The sequence below is a fragment of the Solanum tuberosum genome, unplaced genomic scaffold (genome assembly GCF_000226075.1).
Source record: "Solanum tuberosum cultivar DM 1-3 516 R44 unplaced genomic scaffold, SolTub_3.0 scf00469, whole genome shotgun sequence".
In the NCBI taxonomy this organism is placed as follows: domain Eukaryota; kingdom Viridiplantae; phylum Streptophyta; class Magnoliopsida; order Solanales; family Solanaceae; genus Solanum; species Solanum tuberosum.
The window spans coordinates 229,445-246,164 of record NW_006239395.1 but is presented as its reverse complement, the minus strand read 5'-3'; the positions used below and the strand labels follow the sequence as shown (position 1 = coordinate 246,164).

The 16,720-nt window shown below is 31.7% G+C and overlaps 2 protein-coding genes across 2 annotated transcripts; both read left to right on the top strand.

Moving 5' to 3' along the window:
* The first annotated feature begins 4,249 nt into the window (after positions 1-4,249).
* Positions 4,250-9,203, top strand: LOC107058262 (zinc finger protein 3-like). The gene has a single exon (XM_015303764.1). It carries the CDS (start codon positions 8,265-8,267, stop codon positions 9,153-9,155), a length of 891 nt encoding a protein of 296 aa, XP_015159250.1. The 5' UTR covers positions 4,250-8,264; the 3' UTR covers positions 9,156-9,203.
* Positions 9,204-10,158: 955 nt separating this feature from the next.
* On the top strand, positions 10,159-11,655 carry LOC102605040 (zinc finger protein 3-like). Its single transcript, XM_006364015.2, has one exon. It carries the CDS (start codon positions 10,637-10,639, stop codon positions 11,528-11,530), a length of 894 nt encoding a protein of 297 aa, XP_006364077.1. The 5' UTR covers positions 10,159-10,636; the 3' UTR covers positions 11,531-11,655.
* The last annotated feature ends 5,065 nt before the right edge of the window (positions 11,656-16,720 follow it).

The following is a 16,720-nucleotide window of genomic DNA, read 5'->3' as shown; positions in this document are numbered from 1 at the left end:
CCGTTATTGATTAACTGCTCAATTGTACCTACCGCCGTTAAGTCTCTCCGTTACTCCACCGGATTTCTTCTTTCTCCGGTAATATCTCTAGTTTGATTTGAATTGGTATTCAGTTTTTTTTTATTTATGATGAATATATACATGTAATTGAGGTATGTATAGTTGTTAATTTCCTCTGTGAACGTGAAATTATTCCCAATTTATGCGGAAGAAGTATGGGAGAGAGGTGATTAGACACGGCATGGTGCAATTTCAGTTTTCATGACCTTATATTGGAGGTTACGGAGGATATGGATTAGGATAGAGGATTAGCAGTTAGTTGAGCATTGTTTCGTATTTATTTACATACTAGTAGTATTACTATTATAGTTTCTAGTCCTTTGATTTCTGCTACTATTTGTTGTTTTTTGTATTTCGATTATGCACTTTACTTATTTCTTTTTTCGAATGGCTTTGAATTGAAAACAACCTATACCTCCCAAAGTATGGTTTGGTCTGCGTACATTCTATCCTCCTCCTCAGACCCATTCGTGGGACTACATTGGGTATGTTGTTGTTTGTTGTTGTTGTAGTGTTCAATAAAGTGGGAGGAGGTTCTATGAGGTCTTAGGTTCAAATCTCACTAGAGCTTACAAAACTGCGGATGATTTCTTATCATTATTCGATACTTGTGCTGGTAGGAGTTAACCTTGCTGAGAAGAATGAAGGTAGCAGGTACCCAATATAGTCTAGGTGCATGAGTTAGTCCAGAAGATCACCCTCATTAAAAAGAAGTGTGCTATTTTAGAAGGTACAGAGTTTATGAAATTAGTTTGACTTATATATTATATAAGTGAGGATGAGAAACAAATGTTGAAGTAATGGTTGAAAAAATAGTTTGAATATAGAAAAGGAGAACATACTTGAAAGTTTTAAAAGTCATCGTCATCGACCATCATATGTATATATATGAATATATATTTTAATATTCATGTGGTTTCAGCAATTTATCAAACCATGATGGTTAGATGTAAAAAATCAGTTACATTTTAAATGTAGCATAATGAATAAGCCTTAATGTTTGGTACTACATTTGCTGCCATTGTCTTTTGTTCTTAGCTAAAGACTATTTTGATACCGAGAAATCGTAGATCTTCTGAAACAAATTGTAGGCCTTCAATCATCATGGTGCTACACCTATTAGCTGGTGCATTTGAAGTTTTGACATAGAGCATCAACAAACCATCTCGAGTTGCTTTCTCTCATTCTATCCATCTTGTGCTATTTGCACCCTCTCTCTGATGTCATCTTTTCTATTATTGACTAATCTTGTATGTCACACGTCTATTTAAGTATCAACGTTTATGTGAAACTTATATTTTGAAGGTATCAGTGGTTAAAGGCCTATAGTTTACTTCTGAATAATATTGTGGTTTCTCAACCATCTTATGGAACTTGTCTTTCACTTTAATAGGTGTCTTCCTATTGTGCAGCACTATTACAAGTACTCCTCCATTTCGGCCATCCTAATTTAATTTTATATGCTAAATCTTCATCTATCGTGCCATTTTCTTGCAATATCTAGTGCATTACATTCAAATGCGTTTGTAAATATTAAAAATAAATAAATATATCACATGCTTTTTTGGGAAGATTCATGAGATTTATACGATTACACTTGGACATCAAAAAGCTTCTTTAAACAAAGTGCATTCCTTCAGGCTTAGATGTTTCTTTAGGATTTTAATTTTTTGGATTCTGGCTCTATGTTGCCCGGACTCTTAAAAAATATCGAAGGTTGCGTGTCGGATTCTCCAAAAATAGTGCATTTTTGAAGAATCTGACACGGGTGCGACAATAATTTTGGAGAATCCGAGAAACATAGTTGGACCTCCTTTATATATGGTTCTAATGTATTTGGTCTATTTATGTGCTTTAATGTAAGCCTTCTCTTAAAAAAGGTCGTATGAGTCTGCATATGTAGGTGTAAGTTAGCTATCTTGTATCATCATCATGCAATTTTGTACTAAGAGATGCATGTTGCTTGAAAGAGGGCCCTCTTATATCGTCTTCTGCAATAGATAATATTATATCACCTATCTTAGCAAAACAATCAATAGCTGAACTGAGCATTTTGCTTTTGATGGGGAGGGAATGGCCCATTGGAATCACTTTCTGTTCCGTCTTTCACGTGCACGAGAATATAGACAAGGAACACTCTCTTGGATCCTTATGTACTTTACCCTTTATGAGCTGTTTAACAACAAAAGATCCTCATAAGAGACGTCATAAGCTATAAATGGCAGTAATAGTAAGAGTTAAGTACTTCAACTGCTACCTGGTGCAAAAAGAGTAATTTAAATTAACTCTTAGTCCTGCTTAATATTAGTTTTTGGAAGTGTTCCTTAGCAGCATAAAAGTCTTTTCGATGGATATTTCCTTCAACTGCTCTCAGGGGCTGCCAATACTCAGACCTCGCTGGCAGAATACCTCCTCCATGAGATTTTCTAATCGTGCTAATTGATGAGAAAATTATCCTGTATTTTATCTCTCTGCATTAATTGCGTGCAAAGTGACAAAATAGCATTTTTTTCCCCATTGCTTTGTGGTAGATGTCATCTCAAAAGTCTTTCTACTGCACTATTTTTCTCATCTCTCGAATTTTCTGAATCCTTTCTACTATCTTATTCCTTATGTTCTGGTTAATTCTGCAGATTCTCTATGTCAATAGAACTGAATTCTAGAGTATAATAGGTATCTCGTTTTTATCCTTTTGAATCTGAGTTAACCCCAAGAACATCTAAAATTGCTCAGAATAAGATGTTGGCAAATTCAACTTTAGACACATCACTTATCAAAAAAGAAAGATCTTTAGAGTTTAGACACATTCTTGTTACTGATATTTAACTCCTGGAAGAAAATCTTCTTAACTATAATTCTGCTAATTGAAAAAATGTCACTAATACTTCATTGAACATAAGACAACTACAAAGAGGGGAAATGTCATTTGTCCAGTATAATTCTTTTCAAGATTTTGGAGTGTCTGTAATCTAGTGTATGCATTGGATCTTATTAATGTTCCTGATTAGGTAAAACTTCATCTTCACATCTTCTCTGATATGCTGGGCTTCTTCTAATCAACGAAATAGATAGTACTCACTTAAAAGTTTCTGAAATCTCACCTGGCTGCCTTGGGGATGCTCATAAAACACTCAACACTGCTAAGTCAGCATTCAATTTGCACTGTTGCTCTTTTTCTTAGTGGCATCTTCTTTTTTTTTCTGAATATATTAGCTTGTGTGTGGATAAGGTGTTCTTCATTTCTTGTCTTAGAAACGTAAAGAAAGTTTTCTTTTCCTGTTGTATAAACATCTCTCTCTGTTATGTTCGAAAGTATGTCTGCTCTTTAACAAATTTTGATAGATAAGCTATGCATTTATCCAGAAAACTTCCTGTTGAATATGTCAATTTCGATGACTAGTATTGAAACATGCTAAAGAATGTCCCCTCACTAGACTGTATTAGTTAGAGGGACATACTCTAATTTTAAAACTAATCTGGCCTATAATATAGTTTCATGTGTTGTTAAAAAGGACGAACCTTATGTTGGTTTGTTCGCTGTTGATTTTAAATGGTGTTGCCAAGTGGCTTTTGAAAGAACATGTATGCCTGCATCTCTGTTCTTATGCTGAAGTACTTAATTTCTTCTTTTTCTCCAGAGAAATCTTAATAGGGAGGAGGAATCCGATCATTTAAAAAACTTAGAAATGTTAAGGGGTCAGAAAACTCTAAGAATTACTTCTTCATGACAGCTTCTGTTGATAATTACTTCCTATTATTATTATTTTCAAACCATGAAAAAAGTGCATATTAGAGGATGAAAAGATCATTTTAGATTACAAACAGCTATAAACTATGCCTTTCTGGTAAATGCTTATAGAAGAACTTAGTACAGTTGGAATTGGATAAAGAAACTGGCCATTGAATATCACAAACAGAACTGCACATTGATACATCTTTAAGTAATATAGATAGCTTATACTTTATTTATCAACTGCTTATTCCTATAAACCATATTGTTTCAAACAACGGATAGTCTGTAATTGCGGCAATACAATCAACATTCATACTTAAAATTTCCCGTAACCTTGAGCTTGGATCATCCATAGCAAGAAGAAGCACTTGGAATCGCTTTAGCTGCATGGAGGTGGCTGAGGATTCTTGGGTTTCATTTGATCTGCAGCAGGACTAGGGCCAAGCGTGAGTTCAAGTTCAGGTATTTGATTAATTCTTGCTGCTGCTAGTCTCTGTTTAAGTTCAGAATATAAAGCTTCATTCTCCTGTCTGAGCCGTTGAGCAGTCTTCCTTAGCCTGTCATTCTCCTGCATAATCTGAATATTCCGCCAGTACAAGTCTAAATTCTGTTTCTCCATAACTTGCTTGAGTTGGCCTGAAACTGGAGAAACCATTAAAAATTATGAACAGTTCTGCAAGATATATTTTGAAAACATAGCCTAACAGATTATGCAAAAAGAGAAGATGATGTCATAGTAAATTTTTCTTATCTACATATGCATGACATACGTTTATACACAGTATATTGACCAAAATATTGCAGAAAAATGATAAAAAGTTCCATAGTGATTTATTTCTATGGGAAAAATAAGATGGAATAGTAAATGTAAAACAATGAGAAATTGGATTTGAATCTAGCCCTGCTTTGTCTCATGAAATTTGAGTCATAGAAGGCAAGAGTCAGCAGATATTTTAGAGGGTACTCTCGGTACACTTAGTAAGTAACTAGCTTCAAAGAGGGGAAGCAATTTTGAGACCAATGGAAAGAAGGAAAACTAGTTTTGCAACAACACTTGAAAGTTCTTTGTGTAAGGACACTTACTTACGAATAGAGAACAGGCTCCGAACCTTAAGATTCTGAAGCTATTAGAGGGCAACTGGTTTTGGTTGGAGTCTCTTTGATATTCGTGCTTATTTATACTACTATTTTATTACTTTTACGGATGGACAAAGAAATACTAGAAGCAGCACACGAGAAAGGCACTTGTAGTTCAAGAAAGGCTCCCGAAACCAATTCGCAAAGCCCCCTTTATTCCTCCTTTATTCTCACATAAAAAACACGTCACATTTTTAGTCAAGAAGACGCTTCATCGATGATTCTGTTAGAAGGAAAGAAAATTGTTGCTCAAAGTGGTTTTTGCATGTGGATTTTGCTTGTTTAGTTATGTAAAATTAGTTATAAAGCAGTATAAAGGATGATATTCCTGAAGAAGCAAATGCTTGAGCAAAGGGAGAAATAGCATGGGAGACAGCGAGAACTAGGGGGGGTTGGGGTGAATTGTGAGATTTTGATATTCATGAGAGGAACCTGAATGTAAGTAGCAAAATAATAAGCATTCAGTGAATTTAACAGAATCAACTCATACTTTTTAAAGCTGATTTGCCTAAGCCATGAGTAGATCACAATAATTACAAGGAGTAGAATTTTGTTACTGTTAATCTGGCTAGGCTGTGTTGTTTTTGGCAATTACAATACAAGAGAATCCCTCCTTTTTTGGAACATAACTGATTAATTCATTACACCTATTAGAGAAAATAATGAAGTGGTTAACATATATGGTGTATGGTAAACTCTATTGAAAGTGAATAAAAATTAAAGAAATTGAAAGAAAATCTTGAGTAGTTAGTAAGTATGGATTCAAGTATTATTTTTGTTTTGGAGAGTTACTTGAATTCATTATGTATTACTTTCTTTGTTTTTAATTTGGAGAATATTTGAAAAACAATGTTGGAACCTAATGTTTTGTGAATTTTATCTCATTGTGACCTCTGGTCACGGGTTCAAGCCGTGGAAACAACCTCTTGCAGAAATGTGGGGTAAGGTTGCGTACAATAAACCCTTGTGGTTCAACCTTTTCCCGTACCCCGCGCATAGCGGGGGCTTTAGTGTACGGGGCTGCCCTTTAGATTTATCTCATTGTGATAACAGAAATGTCTAGACTTTCAAATTTTTCTTTGGTTTAATCATATGGTATTTGAAATTTGTTGGTCTGATTTATTTTGTATACGTGTTGGGTAAGCTAATTAAGGGAGGTAAAATGCTCTCTGTTAAGAAGTTCTTCATTCCTAGGGTCCGAACTCGAAACCTCTCGTTAAGGGAAGTTTTCATTACTGGTGACAATTGGCTCCTTCAGTACAGTACAAATATAAAAGTGGAGAAGTCGAGAAAATATGTGTAAATATTCACATTATAAAAGGGAATTTCATCATTATAATTTATATTGCTAATTATGTTTCGACTCATATAAGTTGTTGTCGGTTGTTATTGTTGTTTTACTCGTTATAGGGAACGGATTTCAAGGGCAACAAAGGCCCTTAGATAGGACTTTATCTATGGCTAGAAGAGATTTTCTTTCTATTATTGTTTTACTCATTATAGAGAGCAAAATTCAAGGGAAACAAAGGCCATTAGATAGGACTTCATCTATGGCTAGAAGAGATTTTCTTTCTATTATTGTTTTACTCGTTATAGAGAGCGGAATTCAAGGGAAACAAAGGCCCTTGGATAGGACTCCATCTATGGCTAGAAGTGATTTTCTTTCTATCATTGTTTTACTCGTTATTGAGAGCGGAATTCAAGGGAAACAAAGGCCCTTAGATAGGACTTCATCTATGGCTAGAAGAGATTTTTTTTCTATTGTTGTTTTACTCATTATAGAGAGAGGAGTTCAAGGGAAACAAAGGCCATTAGATAGGACTTCATCTATGGTTAGAAGATATTTTCTTTCTATTATTGTTTTACTCGTTATAGAGAGCGGAATTCAAGGGAAACAAAGGCCCTTAGATAGGACATCATCTATGGCTTGAAGAGATTTTCTTTCTATTATTGTTTTACTCGTTATAGAGAGCGGAATTCAAGGGAAACAAAGTCCCTTTGATAGGACTTCATCTATGGCTAGAAGTGATTTTCTTTCTATCATTGTTTTACTCATTATTGAGAGCGGAATTCAAGGGAAACAAAGGCCCTTAGATAGGACTTCATCTATGGCTAGAAGAGATTTTCTTTCTATTGTTGTTTTACTCGTTATAGAGAGCGGAATTCAAGAGAAACAAAGGCCCTTAGATAGGACTTTATCTATGGGAAGTGATTTTCTTTCTATCATTGTTTTACTCGTTATTGAGAACAAAATCCGAGGGAAACAAAGGTCCTTAGATAGGACTTCATCTATGGCTAGAAGAGATTTCCTTTCTATTGTTGTTTTACTCATTATAGAGAACGGAATTCAAAGGAAACAAAGGCCCTTAGATAGTCATAGGAGTTTCATCTATGGCTAGAAGAGATTTTCTTTCTAATGGAACTCATCACTAAAGTTGTTAACTAATTCAAAATATCGAGTGCTCATAGAATCACCCTGAACTATCATGAACTCATATTAAAAAAATACTCAAGAGAAGAATATAACATGATATGTGAACATTACACTCCACATATGGACTAAATTTCAATCCATGCATGATCTATTCTATTTAATACCACCTACCAAACGGGCCCTTAAACTATTGGATGTTCATAGAAACTCCCCCTTTCCTCACCCCCAAACTACCATGAACTCATTATGTCAGGTGGCATACAGCCAAGTTTGGTTCAATTTTTAAAAAATTAGTTGTACTAATATTTCAAGCCATAATGATCACCTTAAAACGGAAATGTAATTAGTCAATGTTTAACCAATTAAAAGTTAAACTTGTAATAAATTCAATATGTAATTATATACAGCTAGAATTAATTAAAATGCAAGATATAGAGTATCAAATCTGGATAGAGATACCTTTTAGAGAAAAACAGTAACGGATCACTACATTATCACTAAACTTAATTTTGTTAATAAATTTATTTATATCCATATAAGATGGCTCATTTTAAACTCGAAATAGAACTCAATAAACGTGTGATAATAAGACAGTTAATCTACATCTTACCATTTTGCATAATAATTATTAATAGAGGCATTTAGTTAAAGCAAAGATATGATAAGCTTGAAATATATTGATGTAATTACTATTTCTAGCAAGTTGATATGATCTTCTAGTAGAACTATGAGTTGGTTGTTTGAATTTGTAAATTTTAATGCCATGGAATCATTAATTTTCCATATTTGGAGGATTTTGTATTTATAACATTGTCTATTTAAAAGATAATATTCTCTTCATTCTTTCATCAAGTTAATTTCATTTCAAGAACATAAACATTAGTATAGAGAGACTTTGCGATGAAAAAGCCATTTTCTTTTGAGGCTTCTAGCATATCGGCAACTTCAGAAGAATCTCATGAAGTTGTCACAAACGCTAAGAAAACAAAAGAAGAAGTTGTGGAAGGCTCGCAATTGAAGCCATATGATGTATCATCTGTTGGTGTACGTCTTGATCTCAAAGATCATGATAGTTACAACAACAACATAAATACTAATTGTTCAAATCATGAACTCAATCTTTTTAGTTCTACTCCGGCTCATGCTAGTGAGTCTTCCAACGAGGCAAAGCCCAAGCAGAGGCGTTCCTCGGATGCTAGGACTTTCTCTTGTAACTTTTGTAAGAGAGAATTCTCCACTTCCCAAGCCTTAGGGGGACACCAAAATGCTCATAAACAAGAGAGGGCATTGGCTAAAAGGAGAAACGGTCTTGTTGATGTTGTTTCACCTTTTGTCCCTCACAATTATCATCCTTACTACAATCCCTATTCAAATTTACACTCACGCATACCATTTCACAGTTCTTTTGCTTCTCGATCATCGCTTGGTGTTCAAGGAGATTCTCCTGCTATTCTTAAGCCTACTTCCTATAAGAAATGGCCATTTTTTTCCAGCTACAATTTTCCATTTAACCCTGAGAAGTGGTCATCGTCAACATCAAGCTCATCATTTTTTAGGACAGAAAATCTCCAAGAAAATTATAACATGGGTAAGATTGGAACAGGAAGTGCTTCTTTGGAGAATTCCCCTTATTTTGAGAACAAAAAAAGTGGAAAGGGTTTCAATTTAGTGAATTCACCTATCGATGTTGATAATCTTGATGGAAAAAATTATACGAAATTGAAATTAGGAGAGGAGGAAGAAGAAAAGAATAATGAAGAAGAAGAGCTTGATTTGAATCTAAAGCTTTAATTTACTTATTGCTTTAACTTATTTTGTTATTTCATGAAGGTTTAATTTTATTTGTGCATTGTTTTTATTAAAAAACATGTGATATATATATGTTAATTCCCATTTTCTTGTAGTTTGATTTGAATCACTCTATTTACTTCTTTTTTTCTTTTTGGATAGTTGAAGTGGCTTCGTATTTGTTGGAACAAAGAGATATGTTAAATCTTTAAATTAAGACCCATGATTGTTTAGTGTTAAAAACATATATAGTATATTTCAAAAGGAAAACCAAGATTTCAAACCGCATAAGTGAGTGATGATGATCTGAATTGAGACGTAATTATTGTTGTTATACATAACTTTTATTTATGTATTATGATTATATATAACATATCAAACAAAAACAATTTCATCCTTCAACTAAGAGAAATGAATTTTAGATATCTATAGATGCCAAAGAAGTTAAGTTGCATCGTACTATGACTAAGTGCAAGTGTAGATCGTATTTGAAAATCTACTTTGTGTGTATCGTTCATTGAGAACTCAAAAAGTTCCATGTCAAGTTATCCAACAAGTTTGCCCAATAAGGCTGAATATCTATCGATTTGTCAAGACTTACATATCATAGTTGCCTTGTTGCTTTAGCATCTCTATCGCTAAATTTAAGGATATTTTAGTCCAAATTTTATTCAACTTCTTATAAAGTTTATTTTTGAATCGTTGTTAAATTATCAAGATATTGTATTAGTAAAATAATGCATCCAATTGTGGAAATATCTTTGTAGAAAGAATTTGTCTATTATAATGTGCTTAAATATGTAAGTAATGTTTATGGTATGAGAAAAAGATATTGATTTAATGCTGTGAGATAGCGTATAGTTAAAAGTTTGATTCAAAATTTTTAAAATCAGATTTCAAAATCATAATGATTACCATAAAAAGGAAATGTCATTAATCAATTTCAATAGTTTAAACTTGTAAAAAAATTAATAGGTATATATACACAGCTAGAATTAATTAAAATGCAAGATATAGAGTATCAAATCTTAATAGAAAAACAGTAACACATCACTACATTCATCTAGAGATTATGCACTAAACTTATTTAGTTCATAAATTTATTTATATCCATATAAAATGAATCATTTTAAACTCAAAACAGAACTGAATAAATGTGTGAGAATAAGACACTTAATCTCCATATTACCATTTGTATAATAATAGTGACATTTAATTAAAGCAAGATATGATAGTTTGATATACATTAATGTAATTAGTATTTCTAGCAAGTTGATTTGATCCTCTACCTCTAGTAGAACACCCCATTAACTATGAGTTGGTTGTTTGAATTTGTAAATTTGTAACGCCATGCAATCATTAATTTCCCATATTTGGATGATTTTGTATTTATAACATTGTCTATTTAAAAGATCTATCCTCTTCATTAATCTTTCATCAAATTAATTTTCAAGAACATAATAAACATTAGTATAGAGAGGAAAATGAATGTTTTTGCGATGAAAAAATCATGTTCTTCTGAGGCTTCTAGCATATCAGCAACCTCAGAAGAATCTCATGAAATCGTCACAAAAACGAAAAAGATGAAAGAAAAAGCTGTGGAAGGCTCACAGTTGAAGCAACATGAATCATCATCTGCTGGTGTACTTCTTGATCTTAAAGTCCACAACAACAACAACAACATTAATACTAATTGTTCGAATCTTGAACTCAAACTTTTCAATTCAACTCCAGCTCGCGCTAGTGAGTCTTCCAACGAAGCAACACCCAAACAGAGGTGTTCTTCGGATGCTAGGACTTTCTCTTGTAGCTTTTGCAAGAGAGAATTCTCCACCTCCCAAGCTCTAGGGGGACACCAGAACGCTCACAAACAAGAGCGAGCTTTGGCTAAAAGACGAAATGGACTTGTTGATGTTGTTTCGTCTTTTGGCCCTCCTAATTATCACCCCTACTATAATCCCTACTCGAGTTTCAACTCACACATACCATTTCATACTTCTTTTCCAACCCGATCATCTCTTGGTGTTCAAGGAGATTCTTCCATGATTCATAAGCCTACTTCCTATCCAACATGGCCATTCTTTTCGGGCTACAATTTTCGATTGAACCCTAAGAAATGGTCGTCATCATCATCAAGCTCATCATTTTTTAGGACAGAAAATGTCCTAGGAAATAATATTCTTGGTGCTTCTTTGGAGAATTCTCAATTTGAGAACAATAATAATGCCAAGGGTTTCAATTTAATGAATTCACCAATCAATCTTGACGATAGTCTTGATGGAAATAATCATACAAAGATTGGATTGGGAAAGGAGGAAGCAAAAAGGAATAATGAAGAAGAAGAAGAATCAAAGCTTGATTTGAATCTTAGGCTTTAATTTAATTTGTTTTGCTATTTTATAGAGGTTTTAATTTTTATTTGCTTTTATTTAAATGTGTAGTATTATAATTCTTATTTTCTTGTAATTTGATTTGAATCCGTGAATCATTCTCTTTATCTTTTAAACCCTTTTTTTGGAAAATTTGAAGTTTCATGTTAGACTAAAGAGATGTGTCGTTTTTATATTTTTGTGTCTTTTTTGTAACTAAACTTTTATAAGACGAAATAGGTCAGTTCAATTTGTGTTAAGACAAAAATCTTTAAATTCAGATTCATGACTATTAAAAACATTTTTAGACATAATTCAAAAAGGAAAGATAAATTTTGGACAGAATAGTGAGTTATGATGACTTAGGAGTTAGGACTGAGATATAGTTATTGTTTTCAACTTTTCATATAATGTATTGCACACGTATATATAATAGATCTTGATTATCCTCTTTGCTTTTTCATATATTTACTTTTTCTATATTTTGAACCTCCTAGTGAAAATTCTGATTCCGCTACTATTCTTCCTCTTAGAAATTCTCATCGCGCAGACATATATTTGAAATCCCCAACAATTGAACCATTATCTAATGAAATTTTGTTGCATGGTGTACTACGCTTTGAACCAATTCATTCCTTTTAACTAGCAGATTGTATATTCATACAAACGAAATTTATGTCCAAGGATAGCTTTGATGGATAAATTGGGATCAAGTTGGTTGAGTGTATATAGTACCTTAAAGGGCCCGCGGCCACGCTTCGCTAGCTCATTGCGTGGATCGTATGGAATAGATAAGGATATCTCATGGAATTAGCTATCCTACGGCCTACCGTCTTAAGTCTCATCATTGTGATACAAAATGATTTCCCGAATTAATTAATACTCATAATCAAACGTGGGGTAAAATAATCCTATAGAATATTTTTATATTTTTTTTATCGTCTTATCCCACCGATCAAACCACCCCTAACTTTACATTACAAGGAGAGAGTCACTTTGTGTAAATACACCCCACTATATACAAGGTAACAATTCCTCACCTTTGATTCAAAGTTTTTTTTTTCTTGGGAAATTATTGATTTAATATATTAAACAATCTATTTAGAAGTTGAGATTCCTTTCGTTCCTCAATTTGTTTTAAAAGGAAATGAAGAAGGAATCAAGATAGGAAAATCGAACCTTCACCAATCAGCAATCACCAACCAGGCAAGTAACATTAAGATTTCCCTATTAATCCATTTATGTTGTAGTTCATGTCATATCATTACTATTAATTTATTTATTCTCAATTATTCTGCTCGCGAGTAACACAAATTGTAGGGTTGATTTCTGAGTTATTATCTCACAAAATCGCTTTTCTTCAATAAATGAACTTTTTGAGTTAATAATTATTAGTTGAGCGAATATCCGAAAAATCAACTCACGAATTATATTATGTTACGATGAAGTAGTTAAGTACGTTTGCTTGGTGGATCAAAACCTATAAAATTACTCATTCTATTTCAATTTATGTGAAAGTGTTTGATTAAATGTAAAATTTAAAAATTTATGATCCTAAATAAGTTTTAGATATTTAGATGGTTATAAATCATATCTCAATAAGTATCATTCTTTTTTAACTGATAAAAAAATTGTCATATAAATTTTCGATACAAAAGGAGTTAAAAAATTTGTGGGACCATGAAATGATAAGGCCTCTATAGGGGATTATAAAACTAGCCTATTGTTATCCAAAGTGAATTAAATAGCTATAGTATGCTCCATTTATGGACCATCACTCCCTTTAGTGGAAATTGACTAAGATGCTTTTCTATGTCTTCATGTGGAAATAATTTCATTATCTGTCTCTAAGCTATTGGTTTTTTTTTTATGAAAAATTGAAAGAGTTGCTTTGGGATTCCCAAAATAGTTCTCACTTTTATATTTTTTTCAAGTCTTAACAATAGTTGAAAAAATTACATACAAAACTCTTTCATTATGTTCCTATACATAATATAGGACTTTATCTTAGTGCGATGCTATGTGTTTTATGATTTTTCTTTTCAAAAGTATGAATGATTGAGAAACTACCTACAATGTGTAGCGATGCTTTTAATAGTGTGAGGTCTTTTAGAAAAAGACAATTCAAGTTTGACATAAAGCAAATAATATCTAACTTGTTAAGTCCAACTATTAATATCACAACTTATGGTTAGATTGGACGAGTATGAAGAAGAACATACATGCCAAAGGTAGCTTTGAGACACACAAGAAGGTGCTAAGCTCTGAGCTTCATTGGCCATAAATGATTGGTCATCTGAGTGGCACATGGTGAATCTCATAAATTGACTCGTGAAAATAGGCTATATATGTAACTTAGTCGAGGGGAGACCCCACATAGCGAGAGAAAGATTTTCAAGTGTGCAAACACAATATCAATTAGTAGTTGAAAAGATTGTAAAGCTATATATAAGATGTAAGAATATTCTTAAATGCCTGAATTTGAAAAAAATGAATGATAAGTGATCAATTTATGAGTGTAATTTTACAAGTGTAGTCAACAACTAATTTAATGAGTAAATAAAGGGAGAGAGAAAAAAATCTTTGACCAAAGAGAGGGAACAAGTTGAAAAAATCATAGGTGGTGTTAGAACATACCATTTTGACATAATTTCAAAGAGAAATATAAGAATAAGCTAAGTGCCAAAAAGCCATGTTTAGTGCTATTGGGAGATGAGAATCTCTACAACTTGCAAAATTAAAGTGTCTTTGAATGTTTAATGTGTTAAGTTAGTGATTAGTTTAATTCAATATAGTTAAAAGAACAAAAGGTGATAATATAAATTGTTATATAATGGAAAAGAGTTGACTATCAACAAATGTTATGATAAGGTAAACATAATTCTTCCACTTTAAATTAGCATTTTTGAGTTCAAATAAAAAATGTTTCATTCCGTACTGGATATTTCACAATACAAATCTATATTAGTCAAGATACTAAAACAAGATATCAAGTGGGGTAAAAAAAGAAAAAAAAAGAGTTGACTACAACAATGTTTCATTGGTTTTACAAAGTCAAAACCCCTTTAGTAAAAGGCAAAAAGGGAAAAGGAGGAGGTATAAATTGCTTTATCATAAAAGAGTTGACTATTAGTGGAAAGTATTCTTTAAAAAAAATTATTTATTAATTTAACGACGTTAAATTCATTTCTCACCCAAACAACTCCGGGGTAAAGTGGAGACTCAAAAGATCCTTTGCCCTTCCCACCCAACACCCATTTCTCATATAAGGACCATTTCCAAGAATCTAGAACCCAATTTTAATTTTCTTGTATTTTAGGGATTTGATTAGTACGACTTCTAAAGTCCATTACTTTTCTATACTATGAGTTTGATGGAAAAAAGTAAAAATTATCATTAAATTAAAGTAACTCAAGCTAGACTTATTATATCCATATGAATTAGGGTGGGGATGGAGGGTTGCTAGGGATAAGACATAAAAACACAGTTAAATTATGATGAAATTTTTAACTATACAAAGGTCCCTTTTACCCTTTAAACTATATTTTTTTATTATTACCTCCTTAATTAATTATTAGAAAGAAAATAAGTAAATTAAAACATATCATATGCATATAAATGTATTTATACTAAATAAAAGAAGAAGAGTTTTAATATCTTATTTCATTTAATTTTTTAAGATCCAAGTCGATCAAACTTCATTGTCTCTCAAGTCTCGAACACAACAATATACAAAGTCAAGAATTTTGAGTAATATGTGCATCTCTTTAAGTTGATCAATGATTCTGCATTAACATATATTGGAATATGTATTTGAACTTTTAAAAATTGACAAGTACTTTGATTTTTTGTTTAGTTAATCAGGACAAGTAAATAGGAACAAAAAGAATATTATTTCTTTTAAGTTCGGTTGGTATGTCATTTTCACTATAATTCATACTATATAATATTATAAAAAAAACTTATACACAATATAAATAACTCATTTCATTCAAATATGGGTGAAATTCAAGTAAAATCTTTAAAATTTAGATAACAATCAACCACCTATAATTGAACGTTGGGCATATATATACCTAAAGTTCAAAAAAATATACTTTTTTCTATTTTAATTTAAGTGACATGTTTTTTTTTCGTTTAAAAATAATTACATTTCTATAATTGAAGATAATTTAATTTTGAAATCCCTCATTTACTCTTATAGCAATAAATCATAGCCACAGCTAACACAAATGATCAAGAAATGTTTTATATCATAGATTTAAAAAAATATTTTTTCTTAAACTTAATATCATATCAAACGATATCATACAAAATTAAGACAATAATATAATTAAACTTTCAATTATACGTATCTAAATTTAGTCATATAAAACTTCAAACACGATAATTATATCAAAATCATGTGTCTATGCACTTTGTCTTATTAGGCTATTTAGACGGATAAAAATATCCAACCCACGAGATAATACATTTTGTGGGACCCAATTAGGATAAGGTCAATGTCAGAGAGACAGCTGTGTATATCTTTGGAAGTAGGAATTATCATGTTTTTTTGCTGTTTTGTTTTGGGAATTTGCCCCACTGATAGTCCGTTATTATAATGTTTTGCTTTTCGAGAGTTAATTTAATTATTTTTTATAATTTAATAATTATATAAAAAAATATTATAGATTGTAATTTCTTTATATTGATATGAAAAAAAATATGTAATAAGTATTTATTAGAATTTAAACAATTTAATTCTCAAAAAAATGATAAATATTTTTGTACGGAGAAAATATGTTTTAATCTCTTTGAGAAATTATACAATTTTCAACCTCATTTGATATAAATTAAGAGATTTTTTTTAAAAAAATACAATTTAAAATAAGGTATAAATATTTATATGACTATAAATTATCTTATTAATTATTATTTTTTGCTAAATATAAGGGATAAGGGTCTGAAAAATATCCCAACTTTGGTCGGATTTGTTGTTGCGATACTAAACTTTCATGAGGACCTATTACCTCCCTAGACTATTTAATACCGTATTTTAAACATATATATTTGCCCACGTGGACATAAAAAATAATGCAAAATTATAAATAGTAATATGTCCACGTGGGCACATATATACTTTTAAAATACACTATTAAATAGTTCAGGGGGTAAAATATACGGTATTAAATAGTCTAGGGAGGTAATAGATCCTCA